Genomic DNA, 22286 nt, shown 5'->3' with positions numbered 1-22286 from the left:
TAAAGCTGAACTTTTTAACAGTAGGCTTTTAGATGCAGATAACCGTTCCCATTCCATAATGGGAAAACCATTCCTGGTCCATAATGTAAAGGTGCAGAAGGAGGTGAAAGCCCAACACTAACAGCATGTGTTTGAATCAAAGTAAGGGTTTATTTGCAGGGTACCAAGCAAGAGAGTGGGAAACAAGTCTCAGATCCACTCCAATTTGGACTTGATTGAGGGACTTTTTTAAAGGGGAAGAACAAAGAGGCTGGGATTAATCATCTACTTGTGCCATTTCTTTTTTATTAATATGTGATTTTTTTTAATTGAGAGATAGTTGATATACAGTATTATATAAGTTTCAGGTGTACAACATAGTGATTCATAATTTTATAGGTTATATTCCATTTATAGTTATTGTAAAATATTGACTATATTCCTTGTGCTGTACAATTTATCTTTGTAGCTTATTTATTTTGTACATAGTAGTTTGTTGCTTTTAACTGCCTACCCCTATCTTGCCCCTTCCCTCTTCCCTCTCCCCACTGGTAACCACTAGGTTACTCTATGTGACATTTCTTTTTTTTTCTTTTTTTGTAATTGAAATATAGTTGATTTACAATATTGTGTTAGTTTCAGGTGTACAGCACAGTGATTCAGTTTTATGTATGTATTTTTTCAGATTATTTTCCATTATAGGTTATTGCAAGATATTGAATATAGTTCCCTGTGCTATACAGTAAATCTTTGTTGCTTATCTATTTTGTGTACAGTAGTTTGTATCTCTTAATCCCATACTGTATGTGACATTTTTTTTTTTTTTTTTTTTAAATTTTTGGCTCTGTTAGGTCTTCATTGCTGTGCACGGGCTTTCTCTAGTTGCAGTGAGCAGGGGGCTACTCTTCCTTGCGGTGTGCGGGCTTCTCATTGCGGTGGCTTCTCTTGTTGCAGAGCACGGGCTCTAGGCGCGCAGGCTTCAGTAGTTGTGGCACACGGGCTCAGTAGTTGTGGCTCGCGGGCTCTAGAGCACAGGTTGTGGCACACGGACTTAGCTGCTCCATGGCATGTGGGATTTTCCCCGACCATGGCTCAAACCCGTGTCCCCTGCATTGGCAGGCGGATTCTTAACCACTGTGCCACCAGGGAAGTCCTATGTGACATTTCTTTATCATAGTTTAAGGAGTCAGGATGTCTTTGTTTTATGATTCTCAGGCCAGGTGGTCCATGGTTCAGGGGTCTGTTAGCTCGTCTTGTGCTGGAGAAACAACTTGAGTTTGTATGTTGATGATATCTACAGCAGCAATTTTGGTAGATTAATGATGTTAACAATAGTAATCTTAGCCATCTGACTCTAGTTGATTAATGTTCAGTTAGCACAGGATTGGGGTAAGAGGTGACAAAGAAAGGAAATAAAATTTTAGATAGAATAACTGTAAACTCAGTAAGGGAACTCTGTTTTAGGGGGACTTGGTTTTACTCTGTAGGACGATGGTGAGGATAGCACCACACTTCTGAAGCCCCGAGCCCCCATCACCTCCTGGACAGGCCCCTATCTGCAGAAGAGGCAGCCTCTGGTGTCAGGAGGAGCTGCTGGTATAGCACTGGCCCAGGCGCTCCTCTCCTTCTCTGACCCATCTTGCAGGTGCTAAGTCCCTGCAAGGGCGGGCGGCAGAGGCCCCTGGCTAGGCTCAGGCAGATTCCATCCTACATTTATAATGTATTTGTAGCTTTGTAGTTAATAAATACAGCACTTTGAGTTTAATGAGATATTGTATATGGTGGTCTCTAACACGGTGCCTGGTAAGCCAGAACCCGTTTGAAACAGATACCTACTAAAACTCACTTAAGTAAAAAAGGTGTGCTTATTTTGAGGATTCCGGTATTTCATGCCACAGTCAGGTGTCAGGGTCACTGTTCGTGGTTGTGTGGGCTAGGGTCTGCATAGCTTTTAGTAGGAGTACAGCAAGGCCTTAGCAACAAACTGGAACTAGAAACTAAATCACTGTCAGCCTCTCTCTCTTTGCAGACAAAATGAGTTCTGTAGATGTTAATTTTTCCTTAATCATAGCTTATCTTTTGGAATAGGGGAGTACCCAGATTTTGGTGGGCTTAAAAACATCTAATTGGCTTTTTATGAGAAAGGAAAAGTTATTACATGATGGTTAGAATTGACTGAAGGTCTCCCATCCATAATCTATTCCTGTATTTGTTATCAGACATTTTCATCCTGCTTTTCTTTTTTTAATAAAGAGTTCATGATCAGCAATCCAAAGGAAAATATAATATTGTGCCATGTTCACTTTTTCTTCGCTATGCTTTTATTTGTCCATAAGAAATACAATTTTTTCTCTCTCTGCTATTCCTTTTTTCAGCCCCTTCCTTTTCCTTTCATTTGATATGTCTTTAGTCTACAACATAGAGGAAACCTTCTAGCAGGATGAAAACATAATATTGTGAAAAGGTAGATATTTACCACCATTGGTATGATTTCTGTTCTTTGGAAGTAAAGACCATGCTTGAGCCCATTCTTCTCCCAGTGGGTTTGAACTGGCTGCTGTTCTCTTACTGAATGTCGACATCAGTCACCGTCTTTGTCTTTTCTAATGGGAGAGTTTTTAAAGTCATATGATCATAAAATTAGCTTCTCGGTCTTGATCCTGTAAAAGTAAATTAAGGTTTGAACGATATAAGATAGTTTAAATATTCTAATGCCCTGAATTGATGTTTGTTTCATAATATGTTTGCCTTGTTTCCTCAGCTGCATATTGAGTTCATTCACAGCAGATTGGCTTTTAAATTTCCTTTTGTATCCTGTTTTGACTAGTAGTGCTGAGTCTTACTAATAAGTATAATAATAGATGCTGAAACTTTTCATAGCTCTGCATCTGAGAAAGACATTGTTGAAGACGTCATATTTCACCTCTAAACATTTCAGTATGAATCTTCTAAAAATAGAACATTTTACATAACTACAATAACCATTATCACACATAAGAAAATTAATAATTCCTTAATTTCACCAAAGTTTCAGTCTATATTAAAATGCTCCCAGTGTCCCATAAATGTTTTTGTAGATTTTTTTCCCCTGAACTAGGATCTTACCAAGATTCAGACATTACATTCGGTTGTTCCAGCTCTTTAGTCTTTCTTTGTCTCTCTCTCTCTCTCTCTCTCTCTCTCTCTCTTTTAAATCTAAATGTTTCTCTCTCCTTTTGGGTGATTTTTCAAATCTGCTCATTCCTTCTACATTTTAACTGGCTTCTTTTTAGGCAGGAGTAGGGTGGAGGGGTAAAGAAAAACTTCACTTTGAGTGCTAAATAATTTAATATGTAAACAAATGGATAGGTGAATTTAAGAGCTAATTGCAGAAGCAGTACTTACATAAATCCTACATTTAAAGTGAAAGCTATGTTGTTGAAAGAAAAACCTCCAAGAAAAGCAAAAGGCTATACAAGACAGAAAATGTAAAGATGTCCAGGTTCTCAATAAATCATATTTATATAGTCACAATATTATAAACATGACTTTCAGTCAACCTTGATAGCTTAAAAATAGTTTAAAAATTAATATAATAGTTATCAACTTTCATGGTAGAGTTTAGAAGGTAGAAGGTATAAAGGGGAGAAGTGAAGGGAAAGATAGAAGTCCTAGTATCAAGAGAGATATTGTCTGTAGTTGATGAAATAAGAAATATAGGGGTATAGGTATATTAATTAAAGTTATAAAGAGGTTATGCAGAGGAACTAAAAATAATGATGTAACTCTACTGTAATTTGGGGGCAGGAGAATGGACTGTCATCCTTATCTATTATAATAGGAAGTCAACACGTTGTCCAAAATTTGATATCTTAAGAAATGATGATGTTAATTTCTACAACTAATATCTGTCCTTAGGCTAATACCACACTGTCTTAATTACGCTAACATTATATAGTAAGCCTTGAAATTAGGTAGTATAAGTCCTTTAGCCTTGTTCTATTTAAGGATGGCTTTGATTGTTCTAGGTCTTTTACCTTTCCAAAGTCCTGCAAAGATTTTTACTGGGATTACTTTGAATCTGTAGATAAATTTGGGAGGAACTGGCCTCTTAACAATAATGCGTTTTCCAGTCCATGAACATGGTGTCATTCTTCATTTATTTAGGTCTTCTTTAATTTCCCTTTGCAGAAGTTTTCAGCATACAGGTTTTGTACATCTTCAAATAAATTTAATCCTAAAAGAAGATGTGGTGTATATATATATATATATATATATATACACACACACACACACACACACACACACACAATGGAATACCACTTATCCATAAAAAGAGAAAAACGATGAAATCTTGCCATTTGTGACAACATGGATGGAGGGCATTGTGGTAAATGAAGTAAGTCAGAGAAAGACAAGACCTTATGATTTTACTCATATTGTGGAATATAAACAAATAAAAACAAAATAAATGAACAAACCAAACAAAAACAAACATGTTGATAATAGAGAACAAAGTGTGGTTACCAGAGAGGAAGGGGCCGGGAGGAGAGGTGGTGGTGAAATGGATAAAGAAAGGGGATTAGTTGTATGGTGATAGATGGAAACTAAATTTTTGGTGATGAGCACACACTGTAGTGTATACAGAAGCAGAAATGTAATGTACACGTGAAACATATAATGTTATAAACCAATGTTACCTCAATAAAAGATAAATTTTAAAAATTTAATCCTAAGTATTTTTATGCTATTACAAATTAATTTGCTTTCTTTATTTTCTAATTATTTGTTGGTAATATATAGAAACATATTTGCCTTTTGTATATTGACCTTGTAGTCTGTGACCTAATTTCACTTATTAGTTCTAAAAGTTGTTTTGTAGATTTCTTGGGATTATCCACGTATAGGGTCATATTATATGCAAATAAAGACCGTTTTTCTTCTCCCTTTCCATTCTTTATGTCTTCCCTTTTTCTTACATCATGACCCTAACTGTACCCCCCAGTATAATAATGAATTGAAGTGGTAAGAACAGAAATCCTTGCTTTGTTCCTGATCTTGGGTAGAGAACAGGTCTTTCACCCTTGAGTATTATGTTACTTATAGATTTTTATAGATGCCTATAATCAGATTTAGGATGTTCCCTTGTAGTTCTGTTTTGTTGGGGGCTTTTATCATAAATGGATGTTGATTTTTTTTTTTGTGGCTATTAAAATATTTATATGGTTTTCTCCTTTCTTTTCTTAATATGGTGACTTATACTAATTGACTCCTGGGTGCTTGAATCAACCTTGAATTCCTGGAATCAACTCCACTTGGTTATGATTATTATCCTTTTCATATATTATTGGGTTGAATTCCCTAAAATTTTGTTAAGAAATTTTGCATCCATATTTGAACATTAGAAATATTAGTCTGTAGTTCTGCTTTCTTGTCTGGGTTTGGGAATTAGGGTTACATTGGCCTTAACACATGATTTAGGAAGCATACCCTCCTTCTCTATTTCTAAAAGATTCCAAGTAAGATTGTTATTTCAACAATTCATAATGAAGCAGTCTAGACCTGGAGGGATTTTTTTTGTGCAAAGGTTTATGAATTTGATGTTTTTAATTGATATAGGGGTGTTCAAATTTTCTATTTTTTTAGTCAGTTTTTCTCATTTGTTATCTTTCAAGGAAATTTTTCCATTTCATCTGGGTTGTCAAATGTATTGACATAAAGTTGTACATAACGTTGCCTATTCTCTTAATGTCTCTAGATTCTGTAGTGATATTCTCCTCTTATTTTGATTTTGGTAGTACACATTTTTCTTTATCAGTTTATCCTAGAGGCTTATCAGTTTTATTGACTATTTCATTGAATCAGCTTTCATGATTTCTTTGTTGTTTTAGTTTCTATTACATTGATTTCTGTTCTTCTTTCTTTCTACTTTGGGGTTTCTAGTTTTTTAAGGAATGAACTGAGATCACTAATTTTAGAATTTTTTTCCTGATATAAGTATTTAAAGCTATAAATTTCCTCTAAACACTGTTTTAGTTGCATCCCACAAGTTTTGATAGATTGTATTTTCATCATCATTCCACTCAGAATTTTTTTTTAATATAAATTTATTGTTTTATGGCTGTGTTGGGTCTTGGTTGCTGCACGCCGGCTTTCTCTAGTTGTGGCGAGCAGGGGCTACTCTTCATTGCAGTGCAGGGGCTTCTCATTGTGGTGGCTTCTCTTGTTGCAGAGCACAGGCTCTAGGCACACAGGCTTCAGTAGTTGTAGCACACGGGCTCAGCAGTTGTGGCTCGCAAGCTCAGTAGTTGTGGCACATGGCCTTAGTTGCTCCACAGCATGTGGAATCTTCCCAGACCAGGGCTCAAACCTGTGTCCCCTGCATTGGGAGGTGGATTCTCATCCACCACGCCACCAGGGAAGTCCCAAGAATATTTTTTAATTTCCCTTCTGATTTCTTCTTTGACCATGAATTTCTTAAAGTGTGTTGTTTTACTTTTCAAATGTTTGGGGTTTTTCTAGTTTTCTTACTGTTAATTGATTGCTAATTTAATTCCATTCAAAGAACGTATCTTGGATTTCAGTCTTTTTAAATGTATCAACGCTTGTTTTATGACCATAGCACATCCTGGTGGACTTACCATGTGTACCTGAAAAGAATGTGTATTCTGGCGTTGTTATAGTGTTCTATAAATGTCATTTAAGTCAAGGTTGATCACGTTCAGATCGTCTATGTCTTCGTCTGTTTTTTCTAGTTATATTGGTTGCTGAGAGAAGGATGGAGAAATAGGTATACCTCTAATAGCAGGTCTGGTAAAGTATTAATTGCAAAGGGACATGCATTCAAGTCAAGAAGAATTTGTTACTATATTTTATAACCTACCACAGGGTTCATTTTAATTATTCTTTGTGCTTTTGTATATTTTTTAAATTTTCTGTAATAAAACCTTAAAAACCAAATCATCTTTGGTAATGATGTCAGAGTTTAGGGAGTGCATGCCACATGCTATACCAGATGTAGGAAAAATATTTAGGATTTCTATTTATGTTCACCTTATCATTTAAAAGGTTCGATGGCACAAATGTGCAGTCTGAGCATATCTTAATTTATATTGTCACAATAAAAGATTTCCTCCCTCCTTTATTAGTCTGTAATAATAATCACCATGGTATAAAAGTCAGCATCAACTGTAGTGCTCTCGATGTGTTGTGTTTTCTCACTCCACTACTGTGAACCCATTGAATCTGTTTTCATTTTTTTATCTTTATCAAAGGTTGAATTAATAAAGGGGAATTTACAAAGTGTCGGACTTACACTTCGTCTTGTCCAGTCAACTGACGGGTATGCTGGGCACGTCATAATTGAGACCGTGGCCCCAAACTCGCCTGCTGCAATTGCTGATCTTCAGCGGGGAGATCGACTGATTGCTATTGGAGGTAATTATGCTGATGTGCAGTATACCTGACATTTACAAAGAAAACCAGAGAACAGATGTGGGGGTTTTTCCTCTCTTCTTTATTTCTTTTTTTTTATTATTTTTTTTTATTTTTGGCTGTGTTGGGTCTCCATGGCTGCGTGCGGGCTTTCTCTAGTTGCAGCGAGCGGGGTCTACTCTTCATTGCGGTGCGTGGTCTTCTCATTGCAGTGGCTTCTCTTGTTGTGGAGCATGGGCTCTAGGCACGCGGGCTCAGTAGTTGTGGCTCATGGGCTCTAGAGCACAGGTTCAGTAGTTGTGGCACATGGGCTTAGTTGCTCCACGGCATGTGAGATCTTCTCAGGCCAGGGCTCGAACCTGGGCATGTCCCCTGCAATGGCAGGTGGATTCTTAACCACTGCGCCACCAGGGAAGTCCCTCTTCCTTCTTTATTTCTATAAGCACGTTACTTTCACAATGGAAAGAAAGTAATAACTATACTATAAATAAAAGTGTGAAGGAAGCCTTAAAAAATTTGAAACACATCATTTTAGCTCTAATTATAAATCTTGAAAATATTTCATCTTTAGACCATTTTCCTCCTACTTCTATTTTCTTTTTTATTGAATGTGAAAGAAAGGGCAGGTCAACAGTTATCTTTCTGTGTGGCCACCACCATTACTACTCTGAGCCTAAAACTGACAATGTTAGCACTACTGCCCCCATCACTCAGGACTAGATAATTAACAGGAGAGAGATTCCTTGTCTAAAAGGGCACCTGAACTGTCCTGTGGCCCTTATTGCTCCTGACTGGGCAGCCGTTTGTTAATAGATTGTCATTCAGCGTGCAGCCCAAATCACTGTCACGGGCAGAAAAATGTGTCACCTGCATGCCTTCCTATCAGTTGGATTGATAACAACAAAATCTCTCTATTGTTAGGCAGATTATTTGCTTGCATGTTTATAAATAAGCAGTAAAGACTCACTGTGGACATCAGTGGGGGGAAAGTCCAAACCTTTTCAGACCTTTGTAGTACGTGGCCCACCCATTCTAGGCTTGTCAAGAGATTTCTTGAGCCCATGGTTGGTTACAATTGAGCTTTTAAAGGCAACATGGAATATTCTCTCACAGCTAAAACAATAAATAACAAGGTAAATTAGTGCCTAAATTAAGGAGCAGTTGTCTTTGGTTCTATGTTGAAGAAACTCTACCTTTAATTCATATCCATCATGACAATAAAATAATGAAAATTATTTAATTGCATACCTGGAAGCCCCACTAAGTCAATATTTCACATGGAAATCCCTCTGATTGTGTCAAAAACAGTGCTTTTCAAACTCTGTGTATTCCAATCACCCAGGCATGGTGTTAAAATGTGGATTCTGATTTAGTAGACGTGGGGTGGTGCTCCAGGTTCTGTATTTCTAACAGGCTCCCAGATGATGATACTGGTTCATAGACACTTAGGATAATAAGGCTATAAAATAAACCTTATCTGTTACGTAGTTATTTAACATAAACATAACAGTTATCCCTCAGCTAAAAATCATAATTCAGTATGAATTTTTTATATGTATACATATACCCTGTTTGGTTTTACCTACAGCATAAAATTGTTTTCTTTTTTACGTCCTTTTATGAAAGGTTTTTGTTTTCAATTATACAAGTAGTAAATATCTGTTATCAAAAATAAATAAATCCAAGCAATATAAATACAGGCAGGGTGAAAAAGCAAAAGTCATCTCTTTGTGTCTAACATTTGTAAAAATAATAATATTCATTGAGATAAGGGGAGGGTATGATACACATTCTTTTTTTTATAGCTATACTTTATTTGTATGGGTATACAACATTTTTAAAACATTTAGTGGGCTTCCCTGGTGGCGCAGTGGTTGAGAGTCCGCCTGCCGATGCAGGGAACACGGGTTCGTGCCCCGGTCCGGGAAGATCCCACATGCCGTGGAGCGGCTGGGCCCGTGAGCCATGGCCGCTGAGCCTGTGCATCCGGAGCCTGTGCTGCGCAACGGGAGAGGCCACAACAGTGAGAGGCCCGCGTACCGCAAAAAAAAAAAAAAAAAAAAAAAAAAAAACATTTAGTAACGGGATTGGTGATAATTGAAATAAGATTGGCAAAATGTTTGTTATATTTAAGCTCAATGATGGAGTTCATTTTACTATTTCCTCTGCTTTTGAGTATATTTGAAATATTCCAAAAGAAAAATAATCCATATTTGGATTATTAACTGCCTCAGTCCCAAGAGGCAGATGTTAAAGTCACAAAGAATGAGTTTAGATTGAGCTGAAGTTTTTTGCCTACCTCAGATCATTAGATGGACTTAATTTTTATTTATGTCAAACTACAGTTTTGCTGGTTCATAGTGTGGTTAAAGGGAAGCAGAAGAAATTAAGGCTGGATGAATCATGAAGTCATACGAGAAAGCTCTGAAATTCAGTATGAGTTTGTAGGCTAAAGGTTTTTGAGCCAGTGTTTTAGGAAAACTGGGGAGCAATATATGTTTGGTGATTAAAATAGGGAAGATCTAAGTGAGGGATCATAGTAAAAAGCTGTTTATTACTATAGTGCAAGCCAGTGGTCAGGAGGATCTGAAAGGAGGAGGAATGAAAATGGACTGGAACTCTAATAGGATTGACAGCAGACTGAATCTATCTAGGGAGTCAGCCATCTCCATGATTCAGATCGGGTTAACTGGGAGGGTGGCAAATTGATTCACATAGTAGTGAGAATAGGAAGATGAGAAGGTCAAAGAGAGATTTTAACTTCACTGAATTTGTAGTATCAACGAAACATCCAGGTGGTGATATCCAGAAGTAGCTAGGAATGTACGACTAGAGTGAAGAAGAGGGGACGCCAACCAAAGAAAAAGTTGATAGTTGAAACTACTGAAATGGGTGTAATCTAGGGAGAAAACAAAAAGGCAGAGAAACTAATGAAAAAAACATGGGAACATTTGCATACAAGGGACAGATATAGGTGGGGGGAAAAAGAAAGCAGAGATGATCAGAGCCAAATTAGTACAGTGTTGTGAAAACCAAGGAAAACGAGGTGTTAAAGGAGAAGAAGGACGGGAATTAAGATTTTAGCAAGGATAATTGATAGAGCAGAGTCCTGAAGGGGATAGGGAGTAGGATCCAAAGTACAAGGGATACTTCCTCCTCTAAGATGGCTTAATCCTGAAAATGACTGGCAGGGAGGAGAGGTGGCTTCTTACTGATCTTCAGTATATAAGGTGATGTCATCTACAGAATAAAAGAGAGTAGGAAGGGTGGGTTTCAGGGGAATAAGAAAGGTTTGAAGCTGGTATTTGGAGACTTAGTTGTTTAGAGACCAATCAAAAGAATGCTAAAGCAGCACTGAAAGCCTTGCTGCAGACAGATGGTATAACTCGGGAGTTGTATCCAGGTGATAAGCTCAGGAGCAGGAAAGGGAGATAAGGGGCTAGCAAAGCTGGGGATCAGAAAGACAGGTAGATGGTAGAAGAGGAAAGGGCTGGGGCAAAAGAATAAAAAAGCTTGATGTGAACACCACTGAAGTTTTGAACTGAGGTTGGGGAGAAAAGCAAGTGGTATCAGGAGACCAGCTGCACCATGAGAGCAAAGGAGGAATGACTGGACATGGAAACGACCTCAAAACAGACTCAGTTAGCAGACAGGATTGTTAGAGGTGGAAATAGGAGATTGTGATCAGAGGTTAATCTCCAAGTAAAAGACCTTTGATGTGGAAAACTTCCAAGTGATGACCAGGTCTAAAGCATGGTCTTGCCTGGGCAGCCAAAGTAGGAGAATATAGAGGTTGAGGAACTCTGAAGTCAGGTTATTAGATGGGGCTGATTTACTTTGATTTATTTAGGATGGCCTTAAGACCTTTGGAAAGCAAAGACCCCTTCTCACCTTTCTGTAACTCCTACAGAAAGGGTTGGCTTAGGTAAGTACTGTTTCGGAGAGGGTAGGGAAAAAATAGAGCCTTTAAAAGATACACCTAGAATATCCCTAGAAGAATACATCAGAAGCTTTGATTGCCTCAGGAAAGGGACAATACATCTGGGAGATAGAGGTGGAAGGGAGATTTTTCACTGTACATCTTTCTATACTTCTTGAATTTTGAACTAATTGGTGTAGCACCTATTCGAAAATAAAATGAAAACTTAGGATATTGTTGATTTAGATACAGATAGTAAACAACTTGTTTAACTTTAAAGCCTTCCTATTATGCCTTCCTTATTCTTTCTGGTCCTGAAAAAGACTAGTTTGATGGGTAGGGCTAATGAAAAGAATCTGTAAGAGTCCACTATTCATAACAGTATTGGGGTGGCCAAAAAGTTTGTTCAGTTTTAAGTGAAAATAAAAGACATTTTTCATTTTCACCAAGACTTTCATTGAACAGTGTATTCACTAACAACAAAATTTTTGGCCAACCCAATATTTTGCTAAGTTTATTTCAAGCATTGGTCTCTTAATTTGAATCATTCACCATACAACTTGTAATCCCTGATGCATTTTACAATTTCCCTTAATATAATCACAGTTTCCCATCATTTTAAGCCTGATTTAACCGTTAATAAAATCCTTTTCAATAGGTCTCACTCCGCTCACTTCAGTTCAAACTGAGGAATAATGTCTTTTAAACCTAGGAAGGAATGGTAAACAATTAGGAGTTAACAGCTTGACACCCTCCTCAGGATTTTCATGTCATCATTTGGTTTGAAAAGGTAAACATTTCCAGGACATCGGAGCAGTCAGGGTTTAAGAATCAGTACACTGATGTATCCATAAACCCGTAAGATATTTTAGAGGTTTCACTGTTACTTTTCCATTAGTTAAGTAATCATGAATTAATGGCAATTACACTTAGTGAATTTAGGTAATTTTTACTGCAGTAATTTACATGTTTCCCTTTTAATATCTTAAAACAGGTGTGAAAATCACATCTACACTGCAAGTGTTGAAGCTTATCAAGCAGGCTGGTGACCGAGTCCTGGTATATTATGAAAGGCCTGTTGGCCAGAGTAACCAGGGTGCAGTGCTGCAAGATAACTTTGGACAGTTGGAAGACAACTTTCTGTCGGGCCCATGCCAGCCAAACTATGAAGAGGAAACAAGTGGGTTGGCAGTAGATGCTGAAAACAGAGACCTGGATTCTGAATTTGAAGACTTAGCAAGTGATGTGAGAGCACAAACTGAGGTCAAGGATGAGGCACAGTCATTAAGTCACAGTCCCAAACGTACTCCAACAACACTTTCTGTTAAACCCCTTGGAACTATATCACCAGTTTTAAACCGTAAATTAGTTGTAGGAAGTTACCCACCACCCCCAAAACTTCCATCCAAAGAAGGAAATAAGCCCTTGGCCCTAAAATCTTCCGAGATAACAGAACCAGCACAAGTGTCAAAACCCACCCAAGGATCCACTTTCAAACCACCTGTGCCACCACGACCACAAGTCAAAGTTCCTTTACCTTCTGCTGATGCCCCAAATCAGGCAGAACCAGATATTCTCGTTGAAAAGCCAGAGAAGGTGCTGCCGCCGCCTGCTGCAGATAAACCTGCTGAAAAGCCAGCGAAAAACCTGGATCACGTCGAAGAAGCGGCTGCAGCCAAGCAGTCTCCAGCAAAGCAAGAAGTGGCAAAAGATTTGACTTCAGAAAGCTCCTGCCCGCCTACGGACAGTTCAGACGACCATCAAACGTGGGAGTCATCAGAAATTCTTTATCGTAATAAGCTCGGAAAATGGACAAGAACCAGAGCCAGCTGTCTCTTCGACATAGAAGCCTGCCACAGGTACTTAAACATCGCACTGTGGTGCAGGGATCCTTTCAAATTAGGGGGTCTCATCTGTTTGGGGCACGTCAGCTTAAAACTTGAAGAGGTGGCTTTAGGATGCTTAGCTACATCGAACATGGAATACCTTTCCAAATTCAGACTGGAAGCCCCATCACCTAAGGCCATGGTCACGAGAACCGCGCTACGTAATCTGAGCATGCAGAAGGGGTTCAATGACAAATTTTGTTTCGGTGATATTACTGTTCACTTCAAATATCTGAAAGAAGGAGAGCCAGACCACCATGTAGTTACTGACTTAGAGAAAGAAAAAGAACTCCATTTGGTCGAAGAGGTTTCTGCCCTTCCTAAAGAGGAGCACTTTGTTGGACAGATGGGTTTAACAGAAAATAAACATAGTTTCCAGGATACTCAGTTCCAGAACCCAACTTGGTGTGATTACTGTAAGAAAAAAGTTTGGACTAAAGCTGCTTCCCAGTGTATGTTCTGTGCTTATGTTTGCCATAAAAAATGTCAGGAAAAGTGTCTAGCCGAGACTCCTCTTTGTGGAGCAACTGATCAACGGCTAGACCGGGCCCTGAAAAATCTCAGGCTGGAAGGACAAGAAACCCTCTTAGGCCTGCCCCCTCGTGTTGATGCTGAAGCGGGGAAGTCAGTCAACAGAATGACAGGTTTGACAAGACATATTATCAATACGAGCTCTCGTTTGTTAAATCTGCGTCAAGTATCTAAAACTCGCCTTTCTGAGCCAGGGACTGATCTAGTAGAACCTTCACCAAAACACACACCCAACACATCAGACAACGAAGGCAGTGACACAGAGATCTGTGGCCCAAACAGCCCTTCTAAACGGGGCAACAACACAGGAATAAAATTAGTGAGAAAGGAGGGTGGTCTGGATGACAGCGTTTTCATTGCAGTTAAAGAAATTGGTCGTGATCTGTACAGGGGGTTGCCTACAGAGGAGAGGATCCAGAAACTAGAGTTCATGCTAGATAAACTGCAGAATGAAATTGATCAGGAGTTGGAACATAATAATTCCCTTGTTAGAGAAGAAAAAGAGACAACAGATACGAGGAAAAAATCACTTCTTTCTGCTGCTTTGGCTAAATCAGGTGAAAGACTGCAAGCTCTAACACTTCTTATGATCCACTACAGAGCAGGCATTGAAGACATTGAATCTTTAGAAAGTCTGTCCTTAGACCAGCACTCCAAAAAAATAAGCAAGTACACAGATGATACAGAAGAAGACCTTGATAGTGAAATAACCCAACTAATAGACTCTCAGCCATTCAGTAGCATATCAGATGACTTATTTGGCCCATCTGAGTCTGTGTAACAGTCTGTTTAAACTTTCTAGTGATTGAGGAAAAGTTGCATCTAAAGTACCACAGATACAACCACATTTAAACCCTCTTATTATGCACTTTGGCCTGCTTCTTCACAGTTATTTGCTTGTGTAAGAACTAGAGTGGAAAAGGTGGTTTTCCAGCAAAAACATGATCAGCTCACTAAATTGGTTGTTTCAGATTGCATTTATAGCTATGCTTTTTGGGTTTATACTGGGAATTTATTTTTACTAATTTATTTTTACCTTTTTCTAATTATGTAAGCTGACTTTTCGTGTTTATGTAGGTGTGATGTCTCATTGTGGTTTTTTTCCCTTCCTCTTCCTGGTTTTTGAATTAGTGTTAAATAGGATACTGTCCAGATTCTTGAAATATTTTCATTTCCATCACAGTTATAACAACAAATTTGCTGCATGCCCAAATTGACAACAGCAATCATTGAGGGAACAGGTTTTGAATCATACTTTGTGTTATGAAGTTTGTCATATCTACTTGCTTGAGATTTTTGTTATTTTGGCGTTTGGGGGAGTGCTTTTTGTTTTGATTTTGCCAAATGTAACATGAAAGCCACAGCTTTAGTTAGTTATGCTGATTTAGTAAAAAAAAAAAAGTTTTACATATATTGCTTGTTTTTTATGCTTTTGTGAAATTTTTTTCTAAAGCTTATGTGCAGTTTTAGTGAGAATACAGTGATTAATTTGAAGAGCCTGCATTGAAAAACAAAATGCAACAGGGAATAAATACAGAATGCAGTTGGTCAAGAATTTTGAGAGGATGACCAGATTACTAAAACAAACAAAAAACAGTAACCAGCAGGATTTTGAAATATAATCTTTCAAAATGTTGACACTTGCCTTCCAAATGGAAGCACTAAACATTTATGATTATGTTTCATCTTCAGTTCTCCCATAGGAAATAAAGCATGTAGATATTTGAAGTTTCAGAGGACTGTTCTTAAAATGACCTTGTTGATATCTGGTTTGGCTATTTTGTTTTAGAAAAATAGTCATGCATGAGAATGCTGTAAGGGAGAGGAATCATGCAAAATAGATTTATTGCTTTGTCTGACATCCTACAGGCTTATCCTATGTATCATCCTACAGGCTGATCATTCTGAATGCTTCTGTAGTTCAGACTGTCTTATTAAAAAAAAAATTACACAGCATCGATACATAGGAATTGGAACCATTTCTCTTAAAATGAAGGTCTAGTCTGATACTCAGGCCACCGTGTGGATCCCAATAACACACAACTGAGGGAAAACATGTGAGCATGACCTCTGTTGGTATACCATAAAAGTTTTGGCCTTTTATATGTCTATAAAATAGATATGTACATGTTTTTCCCTTTTGTAGGTAACCACTATGATAATTGCTATATAGTGAAACTGACATGAATTTAAAACTAGATGGTGACAGTTTTTATGGCTGTCAGGAAAAGGCATAGTATAATAGTAAGGATTCTAGCCCAGGTCTATAACCCAGGACTCCATACAAGAGTTTAAGTTCAAGCTCTTCTGTTGGCCATTAGTGAACTGTGTAACCATAGGCAAGCCACGAAAGGGCTCCATGCTGCAGGCTCCCCAGCTGTAAAGTAGGAATAAACAAAATTTATTCTACCTCACAGGACTGTTGTGAGGAAAACAACAGCATAACTGCAAAAGTTTTCTGAACAGTAACAAGCTATTGAAATAAAAGGGTTATATGGATGATAAAAACATTTTTATGGGTAGGAAAGCCATTCCACTTTTAAAATCAATAGCCAGTTCTCATTCTTCCTATTTTATTATTAAGTAAAATATTAGGAAACTAAATACCTTTCTTTGCCAAGTTTATAACAAAAATATATCTGTGTATACCCCCCATTTTTGTTTAAACATGCTTGCATTTTAACACTGCTGTAGAAGTCTTTATACACCAAATTCACTGAAAGCTAAAATGTTGTTCTGTAACAATAGCTTGAAACAATCTTCCCAATGTAATAACCAACTGTCATCTTATCATAAAAAAATCACTTACCACTGACAACCTGGAAGGCAGAGTAAGTGGCTGGTGGTTTTGGATTATACCATGAAGTTTTAGTGACATCCAAGCATGCTGCTGAAACTGATGCATTTGAAAGAGCTGTAGAAATAATGCAAAACTTTGGTTTCATAAAAATCAACTCATGTTTTAAAAGTATTTAACTCTGTAGAACCACAATTATGGAAAGCTCAGTGATGCTGCTAATGATATTTGTAAAATATACCTTCAATGTAATGCAATATTTTTCTATTTACTGGGAGAGGCAGTAGAGGCATCACAGTTGTAGTTTCGTGCAAGGGGGGGCGGGCGGTGGGACACACCAATAGCCTAAGGAATAGTAAGGTATAAGGCTTCAGTGAAAACAGTTGTGTTATATCACATTCCTGATGTCATCTTTCTGCCATGCTATGTTATCAATAGCTAAAAAATAATATTAAATAAAAACTACCACAGAAAACAAGAATATCTTCATTTGATGTCATCTAAAAAAAAGGTGACTGCTGCATCTCTGGAATTATTGCCTGGTATAATTGGGCCATGAAGATAAGTTTAACAAAGTCCGCTTTTGCTAAACAAAATTGCTATTCTGAAAATTGTCTAAAAGCATTAAATTTTGGTTTTACTATTTTTTTATGCTGTGAAAATCAGATTTATGGATTTGCCTCTGCTATCTAATAGTAATTGGACTAAAGTGTATTTGCTACATTGGTATTTAGATGAATTATTAGGTTAGACAGTCAAGCTGAGCAACATTTTAGCATTTAGAATCAATTCATATGCTACATTTCTTAGTATCAGACCTTACACTCTTCAGTATCAGAACTAGTTAAAATACTATGTGGCCATTTTGTGAATTTAAGAGGAGAAAACACATGCTAAAAATTTGAAGGTACTGTCAATTCTAAATTTAAGTATTTTTGAATTTTTTGAAAGGCAGTTTGAAGGTATTTGGCTCTTACTAATAGTAAGATAATAAAATCTCAAGTCCCCTAAAAGTGAATAAATTTAAAATCACTTTAATTTTAAAATGTGTTGAGTTTATTTCTAAATTGAGACATAACAGCTTTCCTTTAAAAACAGGGTTGGGGGAGGGTCCCTTAAGCCTTTTTAAGCCATGGATCCATTTTAAGATCTGTTTAAAACCATGGATTCTCACCCCTGAGAGGTGCACACATGCGCACCCTAAGTTTTACGGAACTTCCAGGGGCCGTGGACCTACTGTGTCAAGTGGCTGCATATCATGGTTATTTTCATCAGATATAGTTATTTGTTCGTAGCCATCAGGAAAACAATATAACTTCAGAGATGCAAGGATAACTTACTGGTTGGTTCCACACTGACACCATGTGGCTAGTTACATACTTCAAATTAAAACAAATTTTGCAAAGCCAAAAAGTATGGTTCAAACTAGTCTGGAGTAGATTTTACCTGATGCCTGCAAGCAAAGAAGAATAGTTTAGTTTTTAATTGAATACCCACAGTTAAAACAGTACCTTCTTACATATTTTATTCCAATGATAATATCTGGTTAACAAAGGAATACAACAGGCACGGTAGTGTTCAGAAGATTTATTAAGTAAACTAGCTAAAACATGACGTACGTGGATACACTTAGCAGTCAAAAGAATTGAATATTCATCACTACCTCATTAAGCTTTTTGTATCTGTTTTGCCAGGTACAAACATAAAAAACACCTCTGCTCAAAAAATAAATGTTCAGAGAGCTGTGTGTTCTTTGTTCTGATACACACATGAAAAAAAAAAAAAAAAAAGCTTTTCTTTCCATAGTCTTGCCAATCCCAGAATACTGGTCATATAAAAGACCTTACAATTTTTTTCTCCTTCAGATACAACTGATACCTTTTGCTCTCAAAACAGTTCTGAAAAATATGTATCTTTTATATGATCTCTAGGGATCACCAGCAGACATGGCTGCCAGTCATTCTTGAAGAGACTGAAACCTTGCAGGCAAAAATAAAAGAGGGATAAGTTACATGGTATTGGGAGTGAGGAGAACCACAAACCCCGCCAGAGAATTGATTTGCAGCACATTTCTTTTTTAAGGCTCTCCCCTCCAGAAGTAGAGAACAGTCCTGCCTTTTTACTTTAGCCATAGAAGTGCCTCCAGCAAAGCAGAGTCCTTGTGTAAGTCGCCCAACGCAAATACACGAGTAGGACGCTTGTTTGCTTCCGATACATGCACTTGAAGACCAGACTTCAGCTCAAAGCCCCACAAAAAAAGCTTCATAAAGAAAATGGGAAGTTATTAGCTACTTTCTTAGAGAATTATAAGGTTGAGGGGTCCTTCCAAGTTAACAGGAGCACAATTTTAGCTTAACAAAGAACTGACATTAAGTAGTTTTTGTTTATGATTACAGAACTACAGAATGAACAAGTGTTATTTGAGACATTCCACACTATCTTCATATCTCATACAAAACTCGATGTAAACTAACGATGTTCACTAACACAGTACTTGCTGTCACATCGAAAAGGCACATCAATGTCATGCTTAGAAAAACTACATCACACACAGCACTAGGTGATACAGTATTACAGACATTCTTAGATGTTTGGGTTTTTTTCCTGCCTGTGAAAGGGGGTGTGCCCTGACCACCCTGTTATTTTTACCTGTTTTCCTAACACGATTCAAGACAATTTCATTCCTTCTTCATCTTCATGTAAAATTTGTTTTCACATTGATGTGAACAACGTTCAGAAGTCTAAAAAATAATAGTTTCAAACAACTCAAAATTAGTAGATCCCTAGAAAACACTTGGATGACTTCCAGCTCAAAGATAATTATAGTCTGATTTTTTCACATCACAGCAGCTATTAGCCTTTTAAATTTCTTTTCTAAAACCTGAGCTAGGTGTTGATATATCTCATCATGCTTAAACAACCCTGACAGTATAAGGTGTATCTATCCTCAATTTTCTGTCATCTGGTAAGACAAGTATATATCTGAAAGGGAAAGCTTCTAGTTGTTTATAACTATACTTTTGGGTGCTTTTCTCTGCCTTCAGAACATTTACTATTTTACCCTTATTGGCTTTTATGTTTGTTGCCAACCACATGACATGTAAACATATAATTTACAACCATCTGTTTCCAGGTAGGTGATTACATAGAAAACTAATGCCCGCTGAGATTCACGGATAAAGATGACTGGCTCAAGTTCTTCTGCATCTGAGAAAACTAGCTTTTAACTCATGAATATATTGACAGTACAGTTGACCCTTGAACAACACGGTTTGAACTGCACGGGTCCACTTATATGCAGAATTTTTTCAATAAATACAGACTGCAGTACTACATGGTCTGTGGTTGATTGAATCCAGAGATGTGAAACCATGGATACGAAGGGCTGACTGTAAAGTTGTACGCAGGTTTTCGACTGCATGGGTCGTCGGCACCCCCAAACCCTGTGTTGTTCAAGGTCAACTGTAATTACAAGTTCAGTAACTCAACATTCAGTGTCACTATATAATATATGCCGTCTTACTTGATTCTGTTTTTCAGACTTCCTTCTAGTTCCTCATTATTGGAAGTGTCTCGGAGATAATGCGTGCTTTAAACACTCATTACCAATATTCAGAAAATATATAAGACCTTTTTGCCCAGGTGTTCGTGAATGTAAGTTAAAAAATTATATTGGATTTGGATTCAAATATTTATAGATTTACACTATTTCGTCAAAATATATTGTATAATATTTAATAAAATCAAATACATAAAATAAAGTTTTCAACACTATTTATACAAACCCCTAGAAAAGCTGCTTTTTCTTTATAAGGCTGTTGGCAATCGATCATAACCATGGAAAAGAAAACCTTTGGTTGTTTTACTCTTTCACCAGGGATGAGTGGTATCACTAAGACAGTTCTGGATGAGTCATTTCACTGGAAACACTGTTTTATACAATTAGATACTTGGATGACTTCTGAGGGTCTCAGTCACTTTCAGATTCTTCATCCTCACCTATCGGATACGACTGGATATTATTCTGAGTATACATTTTTGTTTTAATGGGGCAGTTGTGATCCATGAGGATAGCCTAAAAGAGAGCAAAGTGCAGATATATTAACTTACTGTTTCATAAAGAGAAGACAGTCTTACCCTGTTTCTAAGGATTAGTAGTTTGAAAACTACATATAGTACCACCCACTATCAACCAACCAGTAATTTGGTGCCACTGCCAGGTGCCTTCCCTAGAAGGCCTGGCGTTCTAAACTGAAAATTCCAGGCGATAGGAAGGAGCAGCAGCAGTCTGCAGTATTCCCATTATACCTGCCAGGAGCCGTAAGTCGATTTGGAGGAAACTGTAAGCTATGAAGAAAGAGATATGCAGGTTAGGTTTAGGTTATACGTAGTATCTTTGAATTAGGGTGGGGGGATCCTGGAGGTCACCCAATGCACCTTCACAGTGGTAACACTTAATAAGGAGGTCCTCCCTCCTTAATGAGGCAAGCTCTCGTGTTAAAAACATCCCTGAGGCTAGACTAAAACCTGTCTCCATGTTTCTATTTGTGGATCAAGTTCTGATTCCAGCCGTCTTCACAGCCTGCCCTTACAATATTTCAAGACCACGGCCATGCCCCCTTAGATTTCCCTAGACTAAGCGTCACAGGGCCCTTATCTTTTTAAAAATGGCATTTCAGAAGGACCTCTCCCCAAATCCTGGCTGGCCTCCTTTTGCTCAAGTGTATTTTAAAAATTACATTCCTGGGCTTCCCTGGTGGCGCAGCGGTTGAGAGTCCGCCTGCCGATGCAGGGGACACGGGTTCGTGCCCCGGTCCGGGAAGAGCCCACATGCCGCGGAGCGGCTGGACCCGTGAGCCATGGCCGCGGAGCCTGCGCGTCCGGAGCCTGTGCTCCGCAACGGGAGAGGCCGCAACGGTGAGAGGCCCGCGTACCGCAATAAATAAATAAATCAATAAGGCCTTCCAGGACCCTCTGAGTTAGGCTGCCAGCTCAAATTGTCAGCTACAAATTTAACTCTATATTTTTGATTGTGCTTCCTGCCAAGTGAATTGATACATGGACTTCATAAAGAGCCCAATTTCTAAAAATAAGTAATTGAGGCAACAGACACTGTATACCAGGGCCATTCTCCCCACGTGGGTGTGTGCTTGTAACACAAAAGGTCTAGCCACCAAAGAGCTCGATGTCTTGCCTCTCTGGATTAGTGATCCTCAAAGAAATGTGCCCAAGAATCACTTGAGGGGGCAGGTTAAAAATGAAATCCCCCGTCCCTACCCTCACATGAGGGTGAGAAACGCGCTGCGAGAAACACCGCCCGACTTACGTGGCATTTTCTAGGGCACAGTAGGGCCACATGGCTGACGGCAGCTTACTGGGCACCTACCAGGTGTGTGTGTCAGTGCCCTTAAGGTCCTCTACCAGCAACTTAGGTACCTCACTGCACACCAGTGACAGGTTCCATAGGGTTTGCAGGCGGAGTGCTCACTGTGGGTTAAGTGCTCAGGGAAAGCAATGTGGAAGCGATGGGGGTGGACTTGAAGCTTGAATGATGGAAAGGATTTTCACAGCGAGGGAGTTGGGAATGAGCGTGGCAGAGGCTATTTACCAAACGAGACATTAAGTAAAACAGCCTGCCTCCCCACCAAGCCCCACCCCCTATCCGATGATGACGCACAGGGAGACGTTCACGGGAAAGCCCAACTGGGGCCGGACTGCAGGGCCCCGGATGCCAGGCAGGGGCCTTGACCCCAGGCCCACA

At 38.4% G+C, this 22286-nt stretch overlaps 2 protein-coding genes across 10 annotated transcripts in view; one reads left to right on the top strand and one right to left on the bottom strand.

Moving 5' to 3' along the window:
* The window catches only part of PDZD8 (PDZ domain containing 8), a 98665-nt gene extending 78407 nt beyond the window's left edge, over window positions 1-20258 (top strand). For 2 of the 3 annotated variants that reach the window (XM_032607383.1, XM_032607384.1), the window contains 2 exons: window positions 7233-7395; window positions 12306-15456. In XM_032607383.1, the coding sequence (XP_032463274.1) occupies window positions 7233-7395; window positions 12306-14509 (2367 nt within the window). In that variant the 3' untranslated portion in view covers window positions 14510-15456. Of the gene's footprint in view, window positions 1-7232; window positions 7396-12305; window positions 15457-20065 lie in introns of those variants that run through there. The other variant, XM_032607385.1, reaches the window with a different exon arrangement.
* The window catches only part of SLC18A2 (solute carrier family 18 member A2), a 40348-nt gene continuing 33706 nt past the window's right edge, over window positions 15645-22286 (bottom strand). For 2 of the 7 annotated variants that reach the window (XR_004346076.1, XR_004346077.1), the window contains exons 16-17: window positions 20311-20600; window positions 15645-19266 (exon numbers count right to left, since the gene is read on the bottom strand). Coding sequence is in view for 2 of the 7 variants with exons in the window: in XM_032607386.1 (XP_032463277.1) it covers window positions 20496-20600 (105 nt within the window). In the remaining 5 variants the exon portion in view is untranslated. Of the gene's footprint in view, window positions 20601-22286 lie in introns of all 7 variants that reach the window. The other 5 variants (XR_004346079.1, XR_004346075.1, XR_004346078.1 and 2 more) reach the window with 5 other exon arrangements.

The sequence above is a fragment of the Phocoena sinus genome, chromosome 16 (assembly GCF_008692025.1).
Source record: "Phocoena sinus isolate mPhoSin1 chromosome 16, mPhoSin1.pri, whole genome shotgun sequence".
NCBI lineage: Eukaryota > Metazoa > Chordata > Mammalia > Artiodactyla > Phocoenidae > Phocoena > Phocoena sinus.
The sequence above is the reverse complement of the archived record's forward strand: the minus strand, read 5'-3'. Positions and strand labels throughout refer to the sequence as shown.